Source organism: Colias croceus, chromosome 9 (genome assembly GCF_905220415.1).
Source record: "Colias croceus chromosome 9, ilColCroc2.1".
Taxonomy (NCBI): Eukaryota; Metazoa; Arthropoda; class Insecta; order Lepidoptera; family Pieridae; genus Colias; species Colias croceus.
This window is the reverse complement of record NC_059545.1, coordinates 9,887,484-9,915,475: the sequence shown is the minus strand read 5'-3', so window position 1 is coordinate 9,915,475 and position 27,992 is coordinate 9,887,484. Positions and strand designations below refer to the sequence as shown.

Genomic DNA, 27,992 nt, shown 5'->3' with positions numbered 1-27,992 from the left:
CAGCTGACATCGCTTTGTGACATGTGTCACAAAAAAAAAAACAAACTGTCTACTCGTATATAAATATTTTGTTTAATTAATTCTGCAAAAGATTTGGTATTTGTAAATCTATTTTGCATATTTATTTTGTTACCAATGATAGTACGGAAATTGTTAATTTATTCATGATGGATGCAAATGACGTTTCTCAGTTGACCGAGTTCCCTCGGTTTGAAACAGAAGGGAATCAAAGGGGTGTTACAACATTTTTTAATAAATTGTGGAAACTTCCCTTATTTTCGCCTAACGAGAGTACAGATCAATCTGATGAAAAACTAATGGGTGATGAAAGAAATAACGATCGTAGTGATGAAAGAAGAAAGGCGGAATACTCAGATAAAAATGATAACTCAGAGAACAGTGAATTTAGGACCAATATTAGGAAAATAAGTTACCTGGGATCTGGGGTGAGCGTTTTCTTTTTTATTTTATGAATTATACATCCATATACTGATAATTAAAGCCAAATATTTGAAAAATTATAATTTGCTGAATACTATGTACGTAAATATCTATCAACAACAGATTCTTGTTTTGTTTTATTGTTCACATTATATCAACATATTATTCCCACAGTTCTATATATCAATAATATGTTTCTTTTAAAAGGTGCTATTACAAAATGCCACCATGTATATTTATGAGATTTAAATTAAAAATACATTTTTTATATGGTAGTTATATGAAACACAATGATATCTAAAATTATTACAAATTTTCTGTTTGTAACTAAACAATAATTTCAAGTTTAAAAATAAATAAATGTTCTCTAGAGTGGTACCCGCTACGCAGACACAGAGCTAGCCCGCTACTGGATGCCGGACGATATCTCCCGCGAATGCTACGAGTGTGCTGCGCGGTTCGGCACGCTGCGACGGCGTCATCATTGTCGAGTGTGTGGACAGATATTCTGTTCGAGGTGTTGTAGTCAACGGGTACCAGGTAATTGGAAAAAATTGCTAGAAACTATTGTTATATGCTAGCTTTCCACCTGCAGCTTCGCCCGCTTTGCCTAAAACCTAATAAATTATATACTAAAATGTTCCTTCAGAATCACTCATATGTTAAAAAAATCTGCATCAAAATCAGGTGTCATAGTTTTAAAGATTTAAGCATACATAGGGTTATAGATAGGGACAGAAAAAGTGACTTATTTTTAAACTATGTAGTGATTTTATTTTGCATTTTTTTTTGCTTATTTGCATTTTATACACGTTGGGTTTACTTAATGATATTATTAAATTGAAGGGAATAGAAAATTAAATTTTATAAGTGGGTAGAAAAAAGAAATTACAAACTTATGTTTATCAGCAATTTTTTGTCATGGGAAAAATTTAAAAAACTAAAGTAAACTTAGAATCTCTATTACTACATAGGTATTTAGAATTGTTAGTCAATTTGAAAGATTGTATAATATTTTTAATCTTCAGGTCAAATATTTGGATGCGGGGGCGATCTCCGCGTGTGCACATACTGTTGTAATGTGGTGTTAAGATATCTACGGGAAAATGATATTACCGGCGAAATATCACCTGATTTACGGACACTACAAGAGAATTTACAGGTGCGTTTTGTATTGCATTTACAGGTAAAAGGTGGGAGTTACAGGTGGTATTGTGATTAGTTAATAGCAAAGCTTAGACAGTCAAGCAATAATGATGACTATATTTTCTTTGTGCAGTTTGCATTTCTTCGTGATATTTAGGCACAGACATAAAGAAAAAAATATTAAAAATTCCAGACTATATTGAATTAGAAATTAACTAATATATAATCATAAAAAAATAAATTACAACCATATCATTTCAGATAAAATTCCCCGAAAACAAATCGACGAGTCCCCACAGTCGTGACTTCGTGTTCGCTCGCGAGCAAGAGACGTGCGAATTTAAAAGCACAACCAAAGATATCTATGAAATTTATAGACAATTGTCATTTGCGTTGCCTACACAGCAACATAGGTAAGTAGAAAAAATTCATCTGCAAATATTTTTTTTGGGACAGTAATTTTTTTTTATTAGTTTAATAGTAATAATTATGAAAAACTCTTCTAATTTCTGTCACTTCTTAGGTATAATCAAAAAATTTAAAATTTGTTAAAAAAAGAGAGTTTCAGTGATAATAATGTCATTTTTATACATCACAGATATCGGCTAGTAAGATATAACAACGTGTGGCGTGGATGTGACATGTTACAATGGGTCATGGACAACACTGTACACAAAACAAGGTAATTTACTATTTTATATGCTTCACTACATAGTATAAAACAAAGTTGCTTTCTCTGTCCCTATATCCCTATGTATGCTTAAATATCTAAAACTACGCAACGGATTTTGATGCGGTTTTTTAAGCTATTGCATAGCTTCTATCGCGGGCCTTGAGCGCGGGGACCGAATCGAGAAATTCCGTAACGAAAAAACCTCACGCTCCCCACTCCGACGGGCGGAGGTGTGGCTTGAAGGCATAGCATGCAATAGCTTTACCGCGGCAGTCCCCGAGTGCCACACGTCGTTTTTTAATAAATAGAGTGATTCAAGGGGAAGGTTTTAGTATCAAATTTTTTAGGTTTTAGACAAAGCGGGCGAAACCACGGTCGGAAAGCTAGTACTGTTAATATAGTTAGTGCAAAAAATGTTTATTTTTTTATTTATTTCAATAAATCTATTGTTTTTTTTTATTTACAGGGCACAAGCGACGCAAGTGTGCCACAGTCTCATACAACTGGGCTACGTGGAGCGAGCCACTGAGCCCTCGCAGTTCGCCGACTACGCGCTGTACCGCCCGCTGAGCATAGCGCGCACTGACACTAAGGACCAACGTGAGATAATATACAGGGTGTAATCGTTAACCCATTGAGCCCCGAGCGGCCCGATCAGACCACGACACAATAGTTTTTCTATTGTGTCTGTGATTCCGGGGGCTGAGTTATTGTGTGGACAAGCGATTATACCGTAACTATTGCAAATATCAAAAACTTTAAACTGATATCGAAAGTACTTAACCTAATGAGTAAAATGGCCGTAATAAATTTTTAAAAATAAAACGAGAAACGAACGAAAGCAACGAATTCGCTGCGCAACCACGTCATGTTTGTTGCGCACCCGCTCTGCTTTAAAACGCTCGCAATCTGCTAGTGTGATATCGCCCTAATAGTTACGGAATGTACATCTGTGCACACTTAACAATTACACCCTGTATATATTTGGGCTTACCACAAAACAATTTAAACACAGTCGAACTTTAAACCAGGTATCTGTCACTTTAATAGTTGTCTATGTGAAATATGACAAAACCACATTAAAGAGAACCCGCGTTTAAAGTGAAACCCTGTCTAAAGTTTTTTGTGGTTATTGTTTAACTAATTATAACATCGACACAAGTGTGCCACAGTCTCATACAACTGGGCTACGTGGAGCGAGCCACTGAAGACTTTAATTATTTTTAACTAGCTTTCTGCCAGCGGCTTCGCCCGCGTAGTCAAAGAAAAGCGCGCATAGTTCCCGTTCCCGTGGGATTTCCGGGATAAAACCTATCCTATGTCATTCTTCAGGTCAAATGTGACACTCATATAATATGACACTCATTTTTAATACATGATGTCATTTTTGACATTGTTTTTTTTTTTTTTGATTAATTGTTTTTTTTTAGCTGAAGAAGAACAACCTGTAGAAGAACCAACTAAATTAGTGGAAAGCGTGTCGTCGTATTGCCTAGATCTAAATCTAGGAAATAGTTCAGCTAGACTCATCAAATCCACCAAAACAGGTAAATGGAAATAATAAAAACATATAGAAAAAATTATTAATACATATTTTTAGATTAAAAATGATTTCTCTTTTAGAACCAACGGAGGTAAAGCCATCAGAGGAAGAACAACAAAATGTGGATCAAAATGAAAGTAAGTTACTTTTATTTCCATTGTATTCTATTGATGCTGTCTCACGGCTATGTGAACTTGGCATCCGACTTTAAAAAATCATATTTTTTGTGTTCATTTAATTTTGAGATTTCAATATGTAGTAGTAAGTAGTGAAACTTATTTTGTTTGTAGTTGCGCCAAAATTTTTTTTATAGGCACCTAATAAACTCGTCCCCCGAAATTAAAAAAAAAATACTTTTTTTCTTGTTGTGTCTTAAAGATAAACGTTTGTATTTGATTGAAGTGCAATTTTTTCGTTTGTAGTTGAGCAGAAAAAATATTAAAAAATAATAGCGATTTTATTTTATACCCAAAACTAATTCCGAAGAGAATACGATTACTTTAGAGGTTAGTAGTGGTAAAATATTCGTTAGTTAGCCAGAAATTGATAGCCAAGTCCACATAGTCTCTATCCCATGTACTTTTTTCTGTACCTACCGTTTTTTCAGTGGACGATTCCCCCCGGCCAGTGTGCAAGGCCATAGAGCAGGCTGGGGCGGAGCACTTGGCGCTGCTGCTGCGGCAGTGCCTCGCGCGGCGCGGGCTGGCGGCGGCCTGGGCACCCGCCCTGCTGCCGCTCTGTGTGCACGCCGCGCACGTCACTGTGCCCGGTAATCTATACTATAGTCGAGCCAATTTAATGCTAGGCGTCCACTAGGCGGATCGGGCCGGGCCGCATCGCAACGCAAAAATACGCCGGCCTATGTTTTGTATGAAACATCGTCCATTAGCGACGGATCGGGTCGGGGCGGGCCGCAACGCATTGGCGGATATAGATTCGCAGGCGGATTTCTGCCGGCGGTGCGCTGCGGCCCGACCCGTCTAGTGGACGCAGGCAGGCGGATGTGTGACGTCTGTAATCTGTTAGATAAAATCCGCCTAGGCGGTCCGCCGCGCCCCGTACAGGTGGACGCAGGAGCAAACAGCGCGTCCATTAGAGACGGCCCGTTGCGATGCGACCCGCCCCGATCCGTCTCTAATGGACGCCTAGCTTAATAGGCAACATTTAACGTGTATCAATTTTATCTTCGAAGAGATGTAACTTGTATAAAAACATCGATTAAAGTGAATTAATCGATACGGATTTGAAACATTTGTCAATCGAATTTATTAATTTATGACGATTTTTATTCACAGGTAATCAATGCATTCGATTCTAGATGTCAGATTTCAATTTTTAGAGTAACGTCTCTGGTATTTAAAAAGAAAAAAGGTTTATTGACACAAAATTGTAGCGACGTCAGTTCTTCAATTCAGAAATTGTTTATTATGTTTAGAATGGTTTATCAGTAAAATTAAATCTTTAAATTACTTGTATTGGTTATTATAATAAATATGTAATCATAATTTAAAAATGTTAAGCAAATGTGCAGTTCTAACAAAACGAAATATCATGTTATTCTATTACGTTGTTGAATTTTGTTGAACTGTCAAATGTTGTCTATTAAAATGGCTCTACTATAATATTATAAATGCAAAAGTTTGTATGAATGTATGGATGTTTGTTACTCTTTCACGTAAAAACTACTGAACCGATTACAATGAAATTTAGCACACAAATAGAGGGTAACTTGGATTAACACATAGTTTTTATCCCGGAAATCCCACGGGAACGGGAACTATGCGGGTTTTTCTTTGACTGCGCGGGCAAAGCTGCAGATGGAAAGCTAGTAGAAATATAAATAGAAAGCGTTTTATTTGCCACCATGAAAAAAATCTTAATCTAACACAGAACAGAAAAAAAGGCAATGGTGGCAAAAAGTCCTCGTCAGCAAAGCAACAATTAAAATGTATTGCTGCACTTATTTTCAGAGACCACATGACTGTACAGATGCAATGATTCAGTAGGTACTAAGTGAAACATGGCAGTGTGTAGCATAAGTAGAGACGATATAATATGTGCATTGTGCACCTTAATTTTATCTTGTTATCTAGCCGCAAGTTGGCGATTTGTATCGTATAGCCAAGCCGTAGAAGTTGCTTCTATGTAACTTTAAAAATTAACAATCTAATTTATTAAATTGTCTGTTTAAAGAAAAGTAATGTTTCAGTATATTTGAAAGTTTAACGAACTCATGATTACAGATTATATGGGCAACGACATCGACGTCAGGAATTACGTCCAAATTAAAAAGGTACCTGGTGGAGATATGAAGGATAGCGTGGTTATACCGGGCGTGGTTATGACCAAGAATGTAGTGCACAGGTATGATATTAATTATATTAATTACAATTTAATTCCAAGTTCCCTCTCTTAGACATGAGAATTTATTTCACATCTATTTCAATCGTACATTTGAAATATTTTTTTTTATTTGAGATTTTTTTTGTGTCTACTATTTAAGGGGAGGCTCCCTAAATTTTATGTGAATTTGCATTACTATTCTGAAACAGTCACACATACAATCAAAATGGAACTTTAGTATATGATTTATTGGGTCTATTTCTTTCGATGTAAAAGACAGTTACATAATTGTAACATTTTCGCTCGATTCATTTTTTATTAAAAAATTATGCCCTTTTTAAGGATTATTACATTTTTTAAAGATTTGCTTGAACTTAATCTCTAAAATAAATGTTAACAGTAAGAAAAAAGAGTTTACTATCGAATACCAAGATATTTTTCTCTACACCAATTATTATTACTTCAGTTATAAACGAAATATGAATTGAGACTTACTTTTCGAGCTCGAACGCGATCAAAGAGCGCATGCGATATTCAACTTTATTACGGCTGTATTAGCGTCTAGTACCGTAACCGGTCTCTCAGTGCCAGAAATGAGAAAGAGAGCCTCGTCTTAAATGTAAATATAACAGATTTTTTATTTTTTTACATAATGTGTGTTTCTTATAAAAGTGAGTGAGTTACAGGGGTATGCCGCGTCAGATTTCAAATCCGACGGTGCTGCTTCTAGATTGTTCTATCGCGTACCAGCGCGTGGAGGGGAAACTCACTTCCTTGGAACCTGTTCTAATGCAGGTAAGGATGGGATCTAGTGGATTATAAGTTGTTAATTATGGATTGTATATCTTATCTGTTGTTTATAAAAAAAAAATGAAAGAAAAAGTTTAGTTCTCTATGGACCAACAAACTTTTTTGTTATTTTACCAGATATAATTTAAACTTGAGAAGCGTCAATAGACATGAATACTTGCCTTATGAAATCAACCAAGTATTTTTGAGCAAACTTACCACCACTTCTTTTAAAGATTAAAATATTGTCTTTTAAAAGTTAATTTTAAAAAATTCCACGCAGTTGAATGTCATATTTTAAAGCTGTTTAGTCTTTACAAATTTAATTTTTAATTCATAATAGATTCAAAAGGCTTCACAATTTTTTGATTTTTTTTTAATATGTACATTTTGGTTAATTCAATATTATTAATAAATAAAATCTTTCTAAAACAGGAACAAGAGTACCTAGCGCGATGTGCGGCCCGCATATCAGCGTTGCGGCCCCGCGTCGTGCTCGTGCGGGGCGCTGTGGCTAGAGCTGTGCAGGACAGGTTGAGGGAATTGGGTATTTTATTTTATTTTTTTTATTTTTATTTTTCTTTATTAGGGATAATAAACAGCAGAACAGTGGTTAATTGTACAATAAAACTTAATCTAAATACAGGTATAACTGTCCAACCAACAACATTATCCACAGTTTGGATACATACATTTTTTACGTGCAACAAATGCGAATAAGAATAAATAAATATAAATGTGCACTTAGCCATGGCAATAAAAATAAAATAAATCAAAAATTAAAAATTGTTTGGTATTGTGTGGTATGTGTGTGTTTGTGGCCTATTGGTTTAGGGTAAGGCCATTCTCCCATTACGATACGCACAGGCGTTTCAAGTATCCTGCAAGTCTCGGAGACTTGTCGCCGCGGAGTATCTCACATACATTTGTATGTAGGTACCGGTAGCGTAGAGGAGAAGAGTAGTGAGGGCAGAACCCAGTGGAAGATGTTGGAGGAGGCCTATGCCAAACGGCACACTGAACTACGAGATATTTTATAATTGTATAGTGTATAAGAAAATATATTATGTAGTGTATAAGTTTTTAGTTCAGAATAAATGGGCTTTTTATTTTATTTTTGTTTTATTTTATTTTATTTACCGGTAGCGTAGTGTGCGAGCCTACATACAAATGTGTGTGTATCGTAATGGGAGAATGGCCTACGGTGTTTATGTGTGTGTGTTTGCCCTGTTGGCTTAGTTACATTATAGTGTTTTGGTGATGACACTTAGGTAACATGGTATGTGTGTATGTGGTTATTTTTATAAAAAAGCGGGCATAACGAACTGGTGGGGGGGTTTTTGTATTTTTAGTATCTGTTATTATTCAAATTCATTAAATCTATACGAATATTATAAAGCTGAAGAGTTTGTTTGTTTGTTTGAGCGCGCTAATCTCTACTGGTCCGATTTAAAAAATTCTTTCGGTGTTAGATAGCCCATTTATCAAGGAAGGTATAGGCTATATATCATCACGAGTGGAGCCACGGGGGTGAAACCGCGTGGAGCAGCTAGTAAGTTATACATTTAATGTTAATTAATTTATCCGTTGCAGGTGTAGCCTTAGCACTCGGAGTTGGTGATAAAGCGTTGCGCAGAGCAGCCAGATGTGCTAAGGCTGATCTAGTGGCATCTATAGATGCTAGGATTGGAATGCCTAGACTTGGCACTTGTAAGAACTTTTATGTCAAAAATTGTAAGTATCAATGTGTTTTTTTTTATGTTCTCAAGAATTTATTATCTATTTGTTGTTTTTACAGCATTAATGATTGTTTGATTTTAAACCTAAGAACTTTCTTTCATTTTGTTACTAAGTGTGATTTTAACAGTATAGCTATCTCTAACGACTTACCTGTTTTGAAAAAAAGTAAGTAAAAAGTAATGTTATATTTTAGATTCGAGCAAAACGCTCATGGTGTTAGAAGGATGTGCGGAACCGAACTTAGGTTGTTGTATTTTACTACGCGGCGCTAATAACCAAGAGTTGATGCGAGTAAAGAAAGTAGTCAAGTTCATGCTACTCGCTTGCTATAACTGGAAGCTAGAAAAAGCATTCCTCGGTGACATAGAAGCTGTGCTACCAGAACCTGGAATGAGCTTTGTTGATGATGAGGATGATCAAAATGATGATAAAAACACAAAAGAAGAAATAATAGAAACCGGGGAAGCGGTACTCGAAAGAATAAATACCAATGGTTCTGATGATAGCGACGATATCTTTGATAACGCTAGAAGCAATGCTCTTATTGATAATTCTGAAGTAAAAGAGAATGATTCAAATACTGAAGGTGTTAAAGACACTGATCCACTAAAAGCGAAGCAGTTTCGTAAAACTGAAAGCGATAAGAATCTCAGTTGCGGTGTGCCGATACGGGATTTCAGCGATCCGTTGAGGTCTACGCTGTCTATGGAAGATGAGGTTTTTCTGCCCGAGGAGGCTGAGTTGAAAGCGGATACGAAGAGTGAAAGGTTTGTATAATCCTATATTGTATTATATTTTTTTATTTATAGGCTTGGTTTTTGAGTTGTTTTTTTTTTGTTTGTTTTTTATTATAAATATTTGAGACAATTTTGGAACCGGATCTCTTGATGTATTTTCAAAAATGACAATACCATCTTATTGAGAGCATTCACGTAGTTAATCACATGGAAAAAAATGTCAATGCCACACATTGACGGTGTATCTGAAATGTCACTTACAATGATATCGTCGCCGTAGAAGAGAAATTAGATAACTAACAAAACTGTTTTTACGAGAAAAAGCTGATTTAGTGTATTTTTTTCACAAAAACCGAAATAAATATTTTACTGTTAACATTTTTACTGTAGGTTTTTTTATATGTTATTAAAGGGTTAGTTATGCATGTTTTTAGTTTATTGTAAACCCGATATCATGTTACCTTAATATTTAAGAAATAATTTAAAAGTTATCTAATTTTGCTCCAACGAGATTTCGGAACTTACATGTAGTTATCTACTTTATTAAGTTAGTTGTTCAGTTTTGTCCGTGTGAGTTAAAGACAATCAGTTTTAAATCGAAATGATAATGAACATTGTTCAATTATTCTTCTGCAAATAAAATATATGAAGAACATTTGTCTAATTTTTTCGGATAATCTAAAGTAAAAAATTGAATAAATCTTTGTATATGAATGACTGATAATTACTAAAAAAATACATTAGATAAATAAAAAAAAAAAAAAACAACAGTGAACACATGAAAGTGTGATAATTCATCGTGAAGCAGATCGTGCAGTACCGCATCGTACTCTCCAAAGTGTATCCGATAGAAGACCGATAAGCTGGCCACTCTGCGGCGATGACCGAGGCTCTGGAGTTTTTTGCCACTAGGTCATCGTCGTTTATGAGCCTCTTGGCACGCCTCTCTATCGCCTAAGCGCCTCCAGCTGGTAGGTACTTGGCGGAACCGTCCCAGAGATGAGAGCAGTATTCCATGCACGATCGGACTTATGCTTGATAAAGGTTGAGCAACTGTCCCGGGCTGAAATACTGTCTCACCTTCGCCAGAGTTCCAAGCTTTTTTGAGGCTACTTGGGCTTTTGATTTCTATGAAGGAACCAAAGTTCAGAGTAGGCGTTAAGGTGATACCAAGAAGCTCGAGGTGGCTAGTTATCGGCACGGACACGCCTTGGAAATTCGGACTCAGGTGGAATGGACTCCGTTTAGCGGAGAATAGACACGCCTGGGTCTTAGACGCATTGAACTTGACCAGATTGGCATCGCCCCAGTCGGAGACCGCCTGTAAGGACAAGTTCATACGATCAACCATCGCCTCCCGTAGAGACTGAGTTTGTGCCGTACTGGCTCGCGCGTTGGATACATATCTCTCCACAACAGTGCTATCGTTTGCGTACCCATAGATACCGGGTTTCAGCAGATCGTTGATGTGTAGCAAGAAGAGTGTTGCGGAAAGAACTGATCCCTGAGGTACTCCGGCATTTATAGCCATTTGGTCGGACGAGCAGCCGTCGACGGCCGACGACCGGGTAGAAGCGAAGCGACCGGTCTCTTAAAAAATCTGAGATCCAGGCGCAGAGATCAGCAGGCAGATCGTAGGATGGAAGCTTGCCAATAAGACTATCATGCCAAACCCTATCAAAGGCCTTCGAGATATCAAGGGAGACAGCAAGTGCTTCACCATGATTCTCGATGGCCTCACTCCAGATGTAGGTGGCGTACGCTAGAAGATCCCCAGGTCCGCGGTCCACGGTTCCGGCGGAACCCGTATTGTCGGTCACTGAGGAGGTCGTTCGCTTCTAGGTGTGCCAGGAGCCGGCTGTTCAGTACACGTTCCATAGTCTTACAGAGTATGGACGTGACTGAAATTGGCCTGTAGTTGGAAGGATCGGCACGACTGCCTTTTTGGGGCACAGGCTGCACGGCGCAGGCGATTATTCCATAACTATTACAGATATCAAAAAACTTTATACTGACATTGAAAGTACTATACCTAATGAGTAAAATGACAAAAATAACTTTTTAAAAATAAAACGAGAATTATCCAAAAATGTTACTCTGCCTTCTTTATTTGCTCTACCTTGTTCGTTTTCTTTCGATTCACCATGCTTCCTTAGTTCCTGAAAGTCTGTTTCACAATCTGTGGTTTCAGCGATCGTACGATCGTAAAAAATAGTGGTTTTTTTTTTAAATAATGTACATTGTTCGTTTTTGCCACATCTTTCTTATTACATTCTCAGAATTTGCGGCGAGGCGAAAATGATTAACGCTCATTATGCATTTTATTTAACACCTTATGGGTTTATCTTGAAAGTTAATCATTTATTAGTCAGTTATTCAATTTTTCTTCTCAATTTATACTTCCATTATTGAATGTTCATTTTTGTTACAGAACCCTACTTTTTTTTATATCTTACGAACAAAACGAGATTTCAAAGCGAGGGTAAGGTCAAAAGATGCGGCCAACTTTAAACTTTAATATAATGCAAAAAAGTAGATTTTGGAAAAAATGCTAGTTGTTCGATTTCTCTTCTACGGCGACGATATAATCGATTAATTTGTACCTACTTAGTATCCCAGGAAATCCCATATAATATCGATAATTTCGACCATTATAGATGGTGTACAGACGACGTAGTACTGTCGTAGACCGTTGTATGAGACCCCCCCCCCATATCGGCCTTTTAAATCAAATAAAAATATTATGAATTACCATACCAACCGACATTCAAAATAAACAATTTCGCTATAGATGGTGTACAGACGACGTAGTACTGTCAATGTCACCCAACATAGTAGTCCCAGCGCCAAGTAGGCCGCTGTACTCAGCACCACGCCCGCACACACCGCGCCCGCAGCGCACGCACGGCAAGGAACTGAAAACAGCGCCTGTACCGGTAAGATTATTTTGTGTAACTGTATTAATTTGGACATTGTATGTTGAAAATGGAAGAAAAAACATGATATAATCTATACATATAATAAATCTGTAGAAGGGTCAATTCTGTACATTGAAAATATTGAAAAAATAAATTGGTGGGTGGGTGTTACTGGATCGATACCAAACCCAAATATGTGATTAAAAAAATTTTTGTCTGTCTGTCTGTCTGTCTGTATGTGAAGACATCACGTGAAAACTGCCGGTTCGATTTCGTTGAAACTTGGTATGATTATACTTTATTATCCTGGGCGTAAAATAGGATACTTTTTATCCTGGAAAAATACGTAGAAAAAAAATTAATCTTAATTTTTCAGTTTTATACATAGACGTTGTTCTGTAGAACCGCGAACACACGTTGCGTATTGTTATAGGCCTATAGAGATATATTTATAAGATGTAATTTTTTTTTACATTGTTATTCTCAGAGTTACTCAAAATGGACAAATAAACCATCCACGCGAAAACCGACATACGCGCGGATGGAGTCGCGGGCGGAAGCTAGTGATAAATAACTCACAACCCAACTACTAGAATTATGGAACTTTATATTCGCTTTTATGCTTTATTTTATAGAGCAGGACGTTGCACCCGAGGATTAAAAAAATATTTTCGCATTTTTACTCATTTTTTTTTTCTTATCGAGTAGGTAGGCCTAAACTTAATTTTCTGTTCACATAATCTGTTTTATCGACTGTTTAAAAAATTGTAGTGATACAAAAATACATTTTTATTATATTGTAGTATTTTGATAGCTACTACAAAAAAGACCACTTACCACTTACAATTTACCATGTACCAATTTTTTTTCCTTACCACCCAGGAACCCCACCCGTTCATAAAGCAAGCGATCACAGCACCTGCGGACGACTTGGCAATGCGGAGGTCGTTAGCGCACTTTCGCGCTACGGGATGTCGATTTGTCACTGATAAACATAAGAGTGAGTTTGGTAGACTAGTTTGGGTTTGTGGTTTTGCTTGTGTATTGTACGAATAAAATATTGATATGGACTTTATACCAGGTTGTAATTTATCTTATTTAGAAGAGGTAGAAATCGTTAATGTTGTTTTGGGTGTGATTGGACAACACATTTTTCGCAGGAATAGAAACAGTTTTCTGTAGACTTCTTATTAATGAGAATGGCGTGACGAAAAAAAGTTTGATAAATTTTTTAGACATCACATTCAGTAAATAAAATACCGTAAATAAATAATCTCTTCAACATTACCGTACTATTATCTCAAATGTGAAAAACATATAGGTCCCACTTCTGAAACTTTAGAATAAGATTTTTAAACATTCAGAGTATTTTTAAAGTTTAAACATTCAATAATAACTTCCAGTGGAATGTCCGAAATACAATCCATCTGTGATCAAGCAAGTGGAGAGTGAGAAAGAGACGAACAAACAGACAGAAAGTGTGGAACCCCCGGATCCGTTGGACCCGGTAAATCATCAGAAACTAAGTCTACTATTGTACAGCTATAGCAATAAGTCGCCGAATGTTCCAGACTTCTGTGTTAATCCTTGGTAAGATCTTAAACCTAGGTATTTAAAAAGATTTGTTTATACAAATATCTTTTGGTAACCATCTACAGCTTTTTGTTAAAGTTTAGTAGATTGAATGAAAATTTCAAAAAATATTGTAATTCGAAAACATTGTAATTATTATAATGTTGAATACTTTTAAATTTCACTTTTTTGTAATAAACGTAGAAATTTTTGTCATACCTACCTTAGAACGTATAAAATACCTTAGAAGAGACGTATAATAATAAAAAACTGGCGTCTAAATTTTCAATTTTTTTCCAGGATAGTAACAATGGAAATGTATGGACGTCATGATATTTCTCTGGGCGCATTTCTAGAGAAATACTGCTTCAGTCCCGACCACAAGTGTCCTTCAAACACTTGCCATGTGCCCATGAACCAGCATGTTAGGAAGTTAGTTTTTAATTTAACTTATAAAAAATAATAATAAATATAAAAATGCTTAGATCTTGCAAGGAATGATGTTTTGTGAAAAAAATACAATATGTTCTGTTTTATTGAATAAAAAAATAGTCTGGTTTAATCCTAACTCGATTTTACTCGATTCTTTTCTCGTGACATCACGTGTTAATTTCTTATTTTGCGAAGAAATTCAGAAAAAGTTATGAATTTAGATTTTTTTAAATAAATTGAAAAAAAAAAAAAAAAACATTTGCAGGTTCGTGCACGATGACGTGTGTATAACAATAACATGCAATACTATTGGCCATAGCAATGTCGATAAACCGAAGGAGGATTTGAATAAACAGGTATGTGTACATACAATAGCTAAAAATATTTAATTGGTTTAATTTAATGGTATGTCATTAATTTAAATCATGAATAGAAACAGACTAAGAATGGAACCTTGTGGGACGCCTAATTTTATAACTACGCTCAGTGAGCTTCGACTATTCATTGAATTCTGTTGCATATGGTTTGATAAGTAGGTGGTAATAAGGTCTTGACCCGTATTCTTTATTGCGTAAAATCTCTTTTTCTCTATGACTTTTTTGTTATTCACACAATCGAATGCTTTTGGGAGAACACCTTTTGCATTTTGTTGATTTTCTCAAGCTTCATAGCCTCGATTGCCAGTTTGTAATTCGTGTTTAAGGCTTCACATTAAAAAACAGCCTTTTACACACTAGGGTTAGAAGGCTGCTTTTTTATACCTTACGTAGTAGTTTTCTTAAAAATTTTGAAAATGGTGACAGGCGGCGACTCGACTAATTTTATCAGTGAACCAACAATAAAAAAGTGTTCTAGCGGGCAGAGCTATCGCTAAAAAAACCTTTTGAGAGCAAACCGACATATGGTGTTGTGTTAGTTATGAATTTTAAGAATTACCGTCGTCGTTTGTTTTTTATGTCACGTTGTGACCTAAGTGCCACATTACCACGTTGTACAGGAATATCCCGTACCGCGTTTCGCAGCTAGTTACTAATAATAAAGCTCTCATAGGTGGTGTTCTGGTCACGCTACTACCTAAGCACCCCTACCACGTACTTACTAACTAACAAAGACGTAGGTGGTGTTCTAGTCACGCTATGACCTAAGTGCCACATTACCACGCCGTACGGTGCTATCCCGTACTGCTTTGCGTGTATAGTTACTAATAACAATGATATCGTAGTCATGAGCTAAGTACCAGTTTACCACACTGTACAGGAATATCCCGTACCGCGATTCGCAGCTAGTTACTAATAATAAAGCTCTCATAGGTGGTGTTCTGGTCACGCTACTACCTAAGCACCCCTACCATGTACTTACTAACTAACAAAGACGTAGGTGGTGTTCTAGTCACGCTATGACCTAAGTGCTACATTACCACGCTGTACGGTGCTATCCCGTACTGCTTTGCGCGTATAGTTACTAATAACAATGATATCGTAGTCATGAGCTAAGTACCAGTTTACCACACTGTACAGGAATATCCCGTACCGCGTTTCGCAGCTAGTTACCAATATCAAAGCTTTCGTAGGTGATGTTCTGGTCACGCTACTACCTAAGTACCACGTACTTACTAACTAACAATGACGTAGGTGATGTTCTGGTCGCGCTGCGAGACATGCGCCACCGTATCTCGTGGTGCCCCCTTATCCCGCAGCGCGCGGTCGCTCTCACTGGCCCAGTACCTGCGCACACGCGTGGCCGCCCCCAGACTAGCCCGTGCCCTGTGCCACCACCCACTCAGCGCACATTCACACGCGTTCGTCACTCGACTCACTACGGCTTGCTTCAGGTGAGTGACACCGTGAGTGACACCGTGAGTGAGTCCGACATAATGCTCCTTCCCCGGTGGCCGTGGGTATCTATGCAAGATTTCCCCACTTAAAAAAGGTGAGTGTCACTTATTTACTTACCGATATATCTCTAGGCGCATTTCTCGAGCTGCTTCAGTCCGGAACACAGGTACACAGAGCGACTAAGTAATGATATCATAGGTGGTGTCCCGTAGTGCGCGGTCTCTTTCGCTAGCCCAGTACCTGCGCACGCGCGTGGCAGCCTCCAGACTAGCCCGTGCGCTGTGCCTTCACACGCGTTCGTCACTCGACTCACTACGGCCTGCTTCAGGTGAGTGTCACTGCCACTTTAAATAAACTTTAAGCCATTTTAAGGAAATATAGAGATAAATAAAAACTGGAGAAGTGTCAAGGGACGAAAAAAACGAAGTAACTAAAATAATTGGTTTGCTTTGAGAGAGAGAGAGGCAGATAAGTGCCTTGCTTTCTATTAGAGAGAGACACAGTCATACGGCTTACAACTATTGTGTCTACTAACTGTTTACCACATAAATTGGTAATTTTTTTTTCAAAAAAATCTATATTCCTTTTGTTTTTATAAATAGTGGAGATTTTTTAAGTAATTTTATTTCAATTCTCATCACTAATAAACTTTACATTCAAATCCCATTGAAATTCTATACTCAATTGTCAAATAAATTCCAGGTACAACAAGATTTCAATGTACGAGATCCAACTGCCGCCAGACGTGATATCCATAGATTACGACGTGAAACAGATGCGAGAATCCCTTATCGCACATCTCAATGACTTAATGCTAAAAGGTGAGTTACTTTGAGGAAAAAATAAAAATGTTCCTAGCATGTGATACGTAATGTTGTACTAAACGCCAATTTATTGTTTTTCTTAAACTGATATAACACAATATTTTTTGTTATTGTAAAGTAAATTCATATCTTGTAACGTAATGATAATTAAATTTCTTGTACCATTTAGTCATAATATATTGAAATCTTATGACAATTGAATTTTTCAACGTTAATTCATGACTTTCAACGTGAACTCATGACTTTCAACGTGAACTCCTAACTTTTAACATCAACTCATGACTTTCAAAGTCAACTCATGACTTTCAATGTCTTCTCGTGTCTTTCAAAGTCCACTCATGACTTTCAATGTCTACTCATGTCTGTTAACTTCAACTCATATCTTATTAAATTGCAATAATTAGGTCACGAGACACTAAGTTCGAGTGATAACTGCGGCGAGGCGGAGCGTGAATATGCCGCGTTCAAGCTGCATATGGAGCATTTGCATCTCGCACTTACTGCTCCTAGTAATATGCAATCGGTTCCTGGTAAGTGATATCGCATTGAACATTGTAACACCACTAATACCCGTCAAACACACCAATATTTATACAAAATTATACTATTACTATGTGGTCTTATACCTTTTTTTTATTTATTTTTTTTTATAGTGGGGAAATCTTCCAAAGATACCCACGGCCCCCGGGGAAGGAGACGTGGGTTGTGTCGGATTCTTACCGACTAAAACCCCACTGTGTTCCGTCGAGCCGCTTTAATGATGGGGCCGCGGGTATTGCTTAGAATTCTTCCGCGACATGTGGTCTTACACCTGCCATTTGCCGACCACACCAAATGTTATAAACTACTAGCCATCTGCAAACCACATAGCTCGTTTCAACATGTACAACCTATAGTTTAAAATCCATTGTCTACGACTTTACCTTACAACTACCATCTTGAATCTAACTACTTACTAATTACCATGAAACAAAATGTTTTACCTACCAGAATCATAAATTATTATCATTGATCTTTCTGTGTATAACTATTTTATAAATATTCTTTTGAATGTAATATTGTAATAACATTTAATAAACAGACATGGTCCGTCGACTCTGGAACGTATACGATAACATAATAACTGGAGAGAAGATGCTGCGAGATGCACAGGACAAACTATCTCTCACCGCTAAGGGCAAAGTGCAAATGGAGAGTAATGGTGAGCAGGATGTTCTGTAATTAGAAATATTGTGTATGCACTTTTTTGAGATTTTCTGCTGTTATGTTTGATAGTTGTCATTTCTGAAACTGTTGGGATTATGTCGATAAGAACGTACGAATAATGCTATGAATATTCATGTTCCATCTCATTTATAATGAAAAAATTTACTTTCTAGATTTTGATATTTTTATCCCAGATTGATTTTGACTTCGTACTTCTCAATGTTACAACATAATACTTCCTTCGCAATAGCAAAATTATAGTTGACTAGCATTCCACCCGCGGCATCGCCCGCGCAGTCAAAGAAAAACCCGCATAGTTACCGTTCCCGTGGGATTTCCGGGATAAAATCTATCCTATGTCCTTTCTCGAGTATCAAAACATCTCTATACTAAATTTCATGCAAATTGGTTCAGTAGTTAAGGCGTGATGGAGTAACAGACAATCAGACAGAGTTACTTTCGAGTTTCGCATTTATGATATTAGTATGGATTTTTAAGATTTAAAATAAAAATGCTTGATATTGTTTTCAGTAGAAGACAGGACAGATTCAGAGGACTCCACTGGAGATTCGTCGAATGAAATAAGTGGTGAGTGTGCAAAATTAATAATGAGGAAAATAAACATTAAAACGTCTATTTCAATACTCGGATGACCATTTATTTGCTGCAGAAAAATAATCATTAAAATCTGTTTTCAGATGGTAACAGAGATTCCGAAAAAGAACACGGTGGTAAGTCCTTTTTTACAAATTGATATAAATTCGTCTATCGTAAAACAATTTTTTTTTTCTATTTACACGTTTGTGTTTATTTTTGATGTACAGAAGAAGAAGAAGAAAAAGGTGATAAGAAAACAGTGAAGCAGATTTTGTCACAACTACTCAGCAATAATCAACCGTCCAATCAGGTATATCCCAATATAGTTTATATTTACATACTAATTTCGAATTATGAATTTTTTTTAAACTTCGAATTACGAATTTTGTATGTCAAACTTCGAATTACGAATTTTGTATTTCAAATTTTGAATTACGAATTTTGTATTTCAAACTTCAATTTATGAATTTTATATTCCTAACTTCGTATTACGAATTTTGTAATACAAATTTAGAATTACCAAATTCGAATTTCGATTCATGAGCAATATAATATTTTTTTTTTATAATTTATCCACCATTATCTATCTATCTATCTATCTATCTCCAGGGTGGTATGATAATATCAAGCGGGGTTGTACCAGTGGTGGTGAAAGCTGGTGAAATAGGCTCAGTGATAGCGGCCACACTTGCGTCTGTCACTTATCAGCATACGTTGCAACAACATCGACAACGTCATAGGTATAACTAATGGATCTATGAAATCTTATTGTTAAAAAAAAGAGTGTGTGTACTTATGTACATGCGTTAAAAGTTATACTTCTTTGGCGTATGGAAAAAAAAATACTAGAATATACAACTTGAACTTGAACTTGTTATCAATTTTGATACCACCTAGAACTAACTTCATGCTGTTAAATTTAGGTGTCGGTGTGCGCGCGCATCGTAAAAATTCACTCTCATCATTTTTCTCCATCGCACCAAAAGAAGTATAACTTCAAAAATAACATTAGTGAGATGTTTTTAACAGTCTGAAATTTTTTATACGTTAATGTTAGACGTAACTTTTGATTTAATATTTTTGCGGATGAATAGCTGTGTCACTATTTCCTGTCAAAAAAATTTCCTTGGCGCATTCGTACGAATCGTGCCTAGGGGCTCGGACGTTGTTTATACGACGTTTGACACAACTACCCTCACTTAGTTAATAGTCGTTGACTAGCTGCGATTTGTTTTCAACTGCCTACATCAATTATGTACTTGTGTAGATCGCAGTACATTTTTATTACATTTCAAACCAATATTTAACCCGGCCTCGCGTGTTATTTCTTATATTAACTTATTATTTTCAGTACTCAAAGTGAGCAAGAGGAACAAGAGAACTTAACATCTAGTAAAGATAAAACTGATGGCGATAAGGCGAAGGCCAAGTCGAATAATGATCACATCGAGGTGTTGTTAAAAGTGAGTATAAGGATGATTTTATTTCGCAATTCTGTAAGACAATCTAAACGACGTATCCGCACGGGTGATAAAAAATTCGCAAGAAAAGTAATTCTGTGATTTCATGCAAATTGAACAGGAAGCAGTGCGAATTATTTTTACTTAATTTTGTGTAAAGTATGACTTTGTCCGCACTGTAAAATAAAATTCGCGCGTTCAAGCTCGGCCGGGCAACGGGCCGGAAGATCGATCCATTTTACACGTGTTCCGGGTTGAAAACTGAATTGAAATGAATTAAAATCGTGCGAAATTTTTCTCAGTGCGTGCTAAGCACAAAAAACCGCGCGGTGAAATATCGCTGTGCGTACAGTCTGTCATACCAAAAGATAGTTTTAAATTGATTTTTAAATCTATACTAATATTATAAAACTTAATAGTTTGTTTGTATGAACGGACTAATCTCAGGAACTACTAGTCCGATTTGAAAAATTCTTTAGATGTTAGATAGCCCATTTATTGAGGAAGGCTATAATAAGCTATATATTATCACGCTTAGACCAACAGGAGCTGAGCAATGCGGGTGAAACCGCGGGGAACAGCTAGTAATTAATATGAGTAGAAGTCACTTAAAATTAGTTTTATACATTACTAGCTGTCCCGACAAACGTTGTTCTGCTTTACTCTACACTATTTGTATGGGTATGAAAAATAAATGTTGGCCGATTCTCAGACTTACCCGATATGCACAGAAAATTTCATGAGAATCGGTCCAGCCGTTTTGGAGGAATATGGTAATTAATATTGTGACACGGGAATTTTATATATAAGAAGATACATATCAATAGTCGTACAGTCCGTCAAATAGCAAAATCATTATTTTTATATTATTTATCTATTTTTCATATTATTGTAATGTAACATTGTCCAGGACGGGCTGGTGTGTCGCGTGTACTACGCAGCACAGTTCCACAAGCTGCGGCACATGCTGGTCGCGCCGCTCAGCGCTGCGGACAGCACTGAGAACCGAGACGAGAAGTGCTGCGACCCGCACAAGGAGAGGGACAGTGAGTGTGTTCATATTGCACAGGACGTGTGTTAATAAATAGATAGCAATTGTAGTAAGCACTGAGCAAAGTTGAATCTTTACATTTCCATTTGCGTTGCCACGTCAGCTCATTAACTGGGTGTGTTACGTATTCGTATGTTATGATCAGTAAATTGAAGGTAGCAAGACGTATGAGTGTGTTGTGATCAGTAATTTGAACGTGGCATGACGTATGAGTGTGTTGTGATCAGTAATTTGAACGTGGCATGACGTATGAGTGTATTGTGGTCAGCAAATTGAAGTGCATATCGTGTGAGTGTGTAGTGGTCTGCAAATTAAACGTGGCATGGCGAATGAATGTGTTATGGTCAGCAAATTAAACGTGACATGACATATAAGTGTGTTGTGGTCAGCAAATTGAACGTGGCATGACGTATGAGTGTGTTGTGGTCAGAAAAATAAACGTGGCATGCCGTATGTGTGTTGTGGTCTGCAAATTGATGTGGCCTGCCGTATGTGTGTTGTGGTCTGCAAATTGAACGTGTCATTACGTATGAGTGTGTTGTGGTCAGCAAATTGAACGTGGCATGACATATGAGTGTGTTGTGGTCAGCAAATTGAACGTGGCATGACGTATGAGTGTTGTGGTCTACAAATTAAACGTATAATCACGTATGAGTATGTTGCGGTCGGCAAATTGAACGTGGCATGACGTATGAGTGTTTTGAGTTCAGCAAATTGAAATTGGTATGACGTGTGTATTGTGTGGTCAACAAATTGAACGTAGTATGACGTATGAGTGTGTAGTGGTCAGCAAATTGAACGTGGCATGACGTATGAGTGCGCTATGGTCTGCAAATTAAACGTGTCATGACATTCATATGTCACACTCATGTGTGTTGTAGTATGCTTGTTAAAGCGTGTGAGTACATTATTGCACATAAAGAATTATATCAATATTTTGCACTAACCAGTGAGTGCACGTTTAATTGCAGTGCATGACCAAGTTTAGTTTTGTACGGGATAAATTTTAAAACTGTTATACTGTTAACTTTATACTGTATATACCGCTCCTTCATCATAATACTCAATTAATTTTAATATGGAAATGTATGGAAAGGCACATCAAGTTAACACAATATAATTTCGCTTACAGATAAAGGTGTGTGCGAAATAGAGGAAGGTTTCATCCGTTCGTTAGCGCAGTGTGTGCCCTGGGCTACTAGGGGAGGAAAATCTGGCTCTACATTCTGTAAAACTAAAGGTAAGTCCATATCTTTACATGTGAAATTATAAATGAGAAAGTCTTCTTTTGTTCTTTTTTTCATGTTAGATCTTCTCAATTTCATAGGAATTTTTTGTGTTAGTTATGTGGCTCTTCGCCTTATTTATGAAATAGGCAAAATTTTAACTTCTAAACCCCTTTTTCAGACGACAGATATGTACTGAAAGAAATGACGAAGCCTGAATGGCAGCAGTTCTTAGAATTCGCTCCACACTATTTCAACTATATCACAAACTGCAGGAATAATAAGCAGCCCAGTTTGCTCGGTGAGTATATTTTATAATTTATAAAATATTTATTTTCTATTTAAAATGTTTAATGTTACGAAAGCCGCATTATTTCAACGAATCTGTCAAGTATCTGATATTTATTAATTTTATTTTTTGATAAAGTTTTATATCCTTATCACCTTGAATGTGATAGCTGATAATGTGATAGCGTAGTGATAGCTGCAAAATACTTATGACTGTGTTGTGGTCAACAAATTGTGCATGGCATGACGTATGAGTGTGTTGTGGTCATCAAATTGAGCGTGTTATGAAGCATGAGTGTGTTGTGGTCATCAAATTGAGCGTGTTATGACGCATGAATGCGTGCATCCCGCGTGTATTATCACGTATGATATGCATGCAAAAAAAGCTCACTCATACTCACTCATACGAGTGTGAATGTGAACTGGAGTTTTTATGGCGAATGCGTGTTCATCGTAAATCCTTGGTTCGTCTTAACGTGTCCGTGTAGAGTTTATCTCGTGCACGGTCAGCAAACTGAGTGCGTGATGTGTGTATGTGTAGCGCGCATCCTGGGCGTGTTCAGCGTGGGCGGGGCGGGCAGCGGCGTGCTGGTGACGGAGCACGTGTGGTACGGGCGCGGTACGTGTGCGCGGTTCGACCTGAAGGGCGCGGCGCGACATCGCCTCGCGCTCGGAGCCGCCGCCGCACCGCCCGGGCAAGCTGTGCTCGTGGATGATAACTTGCTTGCAAGTGAGTATGGAAATTGACCCTTATTTTTCAATAGGTTAGGTCTAAAGTTGCATATCGAAACAAATTTCGACAGAGAACGCCAAATTTATTGTATTGTAAGGTTTCAATGTGAATATTGACGTAACGTAAAAATAATTTGATACGACCACTATTTTTTTCAAATGATTTTGGTCAAACAAAAAAGCTATTTGTCTGTAAAAATAAATAAAAAATGACACAAATAAATAAAAAATATCTTTTGAGCAAAAAAATGTGTCAATAAAGTACATTTTTTGTCATTAATCTTTTATTATATTCGATTCTCTAAAAAAAATCCCACTTTATTAAACATTTCTATAAATTACCTCATTTTTTTGCCCGATACCGTTATTTATCCCCAAAAAAAAAAATCCAAAAATTAAATGAAAAAAAACGTTCCAGTACGCTGGGACCGTCAACTCTACGTGTCGGCGAGTACCGCTAACACGCTATGGAGTAGCCTGGAGCGAGATACCGCGTTTCTCTCGCAGCACCACGTGATGGATTACTCGTTACTACTGGGGATACAAGATAATACGCTCGTTTTGGGGATTATAGGTGAGTGAAGGAACGAAAAAAATTTTTTTTTTTGATTTGACAATAAAAATAAAAATTGTCTCGATGATTTTTAGATTTTTTGATCTGTCTCGATCTCTGTACATCAAATGTATAGTAATAAGATACTTCTAAACTAACTCTATGAATAAAAAATTCACAAAAATTTTTTTATCGACATTTTTTTGAAAAAAAATTTAGTGCCCCAAATGGTCTGAATCTTCAAACAATTAAAGTACTTAATGACACATTTTAACCCTAAAAATCACTCTGTTATATTACACACTACTACAAAATAAGTTTTTCTCATTCTAGATTACATCCGCACATTTACTTGGGACAAAAAACTTGAGCATCTAGTGAAGAAGAACTTAGGTTCAGGCCAGCCCACCGTGGTGTCACCTGAACAATATCGCAGAAGATTTTGTGCGGCCGCTCGCAAATACTTCCTGCATTGCCCACATCATTGGGATCTTATTTTTGGAAATTAGGAGAAATTTTGCGGGAAATATGGATTTTTGTATAAAATATGTAAAAAATTATAAGCAAAATCGATTTTTTTGTGCAAAAAAAATTATTATTTTTTATAATTTATCTGTTATTTATTATCAAATAATATAGAAGGCGTAGAATGAAGGTTTTTTTTATTTTGAAATGAATTTGCAAACTTTATGTTGTACAATATTAAAAATTATGTTGTTTTTTTGTTTCGAACAATTTGAGATGAAATTTTATACTTATATTTTGCTTGGGTAAAAATCGGCTCTAATGTTCATTCGATTATGATATAAAATATTACTTACATTTGATTAAATGTTGCTCGATATCAGATTAATGATATGTATTTAAAAAAAATTGCTTTCAAATTGTCGCTCGGTTAATTTTTAGATTTTTTATATTTTATTTACTTTCCATCTTCCATCTACTTAATAAAAACCACAAGGAATATTATATATTTCATAACTAGTTTTAAGGTGTTTGATTTATTCCGATTTGTTACCATATTTTTTAGTCTTAAAGTTGTGAAAATGAAATATGAAAAATTATTACTTGCAATAATATTAATACAATATATGTTTCTGTACCAGTCTTTCCAAATAGATTGTATTTATATTTTTATAGGAATAATAGTTGAATCTAACTCATTTTTAAATATTGGCTTTAAGAAAGTATTAGCTGATTGGAGTCTCAAAGAATTAGCATAATAATTAGTATTATATACCATTTATTTAAGTACATATGGTACTCAAAATAAATATTTATTTTACATTCTAAAAATAGTATTTTTGTTTTTTCCAGTTGAATATTAATATTTTATTGCACGTTTAGTTACATTCCAGATCATTAGTTTTAAAATGTTATATTCTTTCACCTGATGTTATTTTTACACACCCGCTTAATAAATGAATTTTATTTTAAATGTGTTTTTATTTTTCTCCTATTAAACCTTCAATCATTATAAACATAACACAACAGTCATAGACAAAAACGAACAGAAATGTCATGAAATTTTGATGTTGGAAGAGAAAAACATGAAAGTGAAATCAGGTTTATTAGCATTTTTTACCAAATTCCAAAAGAAATCAATTTTGACGCATTTGCCCCACCCTGGCTTTGACCCCTAAGGTATCAAACCAAATATTAGCTAGTTCAATAAAGAAACGAATCTTCAATGGCGGCGCTTATCATTCCCTCTCGCTCACACACGGCCGTACGGTATGCAAAAAAAAAGGGAAAAATTAAATCACTAAAATGTATTTGATTTTCCCTATAATAGTTTTTATCATAAATTTACAATGACAATTATGCATTTGCGAAAGTAAATAATGTTTTATTGGAATTTGACAAAATATGTTCTTTGGGAAAAGTTGTTCAGTTTTATGGGCTTATTACAAGTATTATGGGGATTTTATTACATTCTGTATACGTAAATATGATAATTCATATAAATACACATATACAATAACAAAAAAGTTTGTCAACAAACAATTTGAAATAATTAATAAAATAATTATCAATTTACGTTATTTTTATTTTCTTTTTTGCTGATCCTACCATCTGTCAAAGTCAGCTTTGGCCGCCATTGAAGATTCGTTTCTTTATTGAACCAACTAATAAAAATGTATGCGTGTACTAGTACACACGTAAGAAGTGAAACTTCTTTATGACCATATTATTTTTCAAAAAATAATTTACTACCACGTGTGATTCGATGTAAATTGACGTAAATATTAGTATCTTATCCCTACCGGGATAAGAAAAAGATCGCCGTAACGAAAAAATGTTAGACTGAATTTTTTTCCAACCCCGATAAAGAAGTTTCACTTCAAAAAACCAAATTATCTAGGTACTATCTCTTGGCACCCTTAATAATTAAAAAGTAAGTTCATATACAGTAAAGGAAAAGCAAACACAAAGAATAATAAAAATATTTATCAGGTTTGCAAATAATTATTCTTAACCATCAACCATGTCTGAAAGAATTGTTTGGCTTTGAAGAAACGTTGAATAATTTCCGACCGCGTGAAATGTAAGGATGTAACCGCGCAAGGATACAGGTTAACCTTTATAACCTTTTTTAATGAAAAAAAAAACCGGAATGAAACCTCGGGTATAGTTTGCTAGTGATATCTACATATTATATTATGCTACTGCCCCACCCTGTGCCCTTGGCTAGCTACGCCCATGCCTTGTGTTGTGTGTTATCAGCTATTCTTATTCCAAGCGAAAACAGATCTAACACACCATTGATCATTTAAAATTCTTCAGCCGTTCTTCTGTATTAATACTATAAGGAGGAAACTGGAATGATTTGTAAATTAAGTTCTTTATGAACTACTCTTTTTTCAAATTTACCGGAAAGCTGCATTTTTTTTTTTCAAGTAATATCTAACGATTTATTTTTTTTTATCTGCAGTAAATAGCAATATGACTTTCTCATTTTCATAATATATTTATTATTGATGATTTGGTACTTCTGTGGCGGGTGGCAACATCGCGAATTGAACTATTTTTGCTCTTTGAGCGTCATGGTCTTTGATATGAGATTAATTTAATAAGAACAGTGAAATTTCAGAAAAATATGGCTTCCTCAAAATTCTGGCACCTATTCGTCTAATTAAGAACGTTACTTTGAATCACTTTTTCATCGCAATCGTTTATAACGGCTTTTTTAATGGGACTGGAGGTTACGAAAGAAAACAAAAAATGCACATGTTTATAATTAATTTTATTATCCTCAGGCTCACATAAGTTACATTCCGAGTTTCAAAAACATAACATATTTCCATACAAACACTTATTAATACATAATATGGCAGAATTTTCAATACTCATAAACAACCACTTATTTCTCTTAAATATCCAAAATATTCTATTTTCCTTTACAAATCCTTCCCACTTATACGTTTAGAAGTATTGAAAACTCTCCAAAGTCACCATAGCTACTGCTATACAGTACTTTACAATTTCAATTAATAATAATTAGTAATCCAATGATCTGTCACATTTAGAACGGCAAAAACACCAATATAATTTAGATTTTAGATTCCGAGCCCCATTTTTGATACTTAAACATATTTTCCATGATTTCTCTCAACACGACTATTCCCACCAGTTGATTTATGTATTATTTATTCTAATTCAATAAATAATTCATAGACGAGAGCCTATTTGTACAGAAGTTATTTACACATTATGAAATCTATGTTATAGTTCTCATTTGGTTTATGATGAGGATGATGAAGTATGAATATTTATATAATAGATTATACTATGATATTTTTAGTATACTATTAAATAGAAGTTGTTTACGTCTGTATTGAAACAGAAAAATATAGCGTATTTTTCGATTTTAATTTTTAAAAGT

At 35.7% G+C, this 27,992-nt stretch overlaps 1 protein-coding gene across 2 annotated transcripts; it reads left to right on the top strand.

The window, feature by feature from the left end:
• Positions 1 to 41: 41 nt before the first annotated feature.
• LOC123694244 (1-phosphatidylinositol 3-phosphate 5-kinase) lies at positions 42 to 25,544 on the top strand. Of its 2 annotated transcripts, none has more exons than XM_045639630.1 (34): positions 42 to 446; positions 813 to 981; positions 1,470 to 1,603; positions 1,849 to 2,000; positions 2,186 to 2,269; positions 2,727 to 2,860; positions 3,691 to 3,807; positions 3,884 to 3,940; positions 4,411 to 4,572; positions 6,047 to 6,167; positions 6,833 to 6,941; positions 7,371 to 7,482; positions 8,529 to 8,669; positions 8,869 to 9,442; positions 12,204 to 12,348; positions 13,213 to 13,330; positions 13,734 to 13,920; positions 14,203 to 14,334; positions 14,600 to 14,690; positions 15,966 to 16,165; positions 16,872 to 16,990; positions 17,398 to 17,523; positions 18,075 to 18,194; positions 18,734 to 18,787; positions 18,898 to 18,930; positions 19,024 to 19,106; positions 19,406 to 19,536; positions 20,148 to 20,259; positions 21,167 to 21,302; positions 22,440 to 22,547; positions 22,715 to 22,834; positions 23,363 to 23,551; positions 23,972 to 24,127; positions 24,440 to 25,544. In XM_045639630.1, the coding sequence occupies exons 1-34, from the start codon at positions 165 to 167 to the stop codon at positions 24,613 to 24,615; spliced, it is 4,884 nt and encodes a 1,627-aa protein (XP_045495586.1). In that variant the 5' UTR covers positions 42 to 164; the 3' UTR covers positions 24,616 to 25,544. The 2 variants fall into 2 exon arrangements, with proteins under 2 accessions (XP_045495586.1, XP_045495585.1); XM_045639629.1 differs by having other exon boundaries at positions 18,731 to 18,787.
• The last annotated feature ends 2,448 nt before the right edge of the window (positions 25,545 to 27,992 follow it).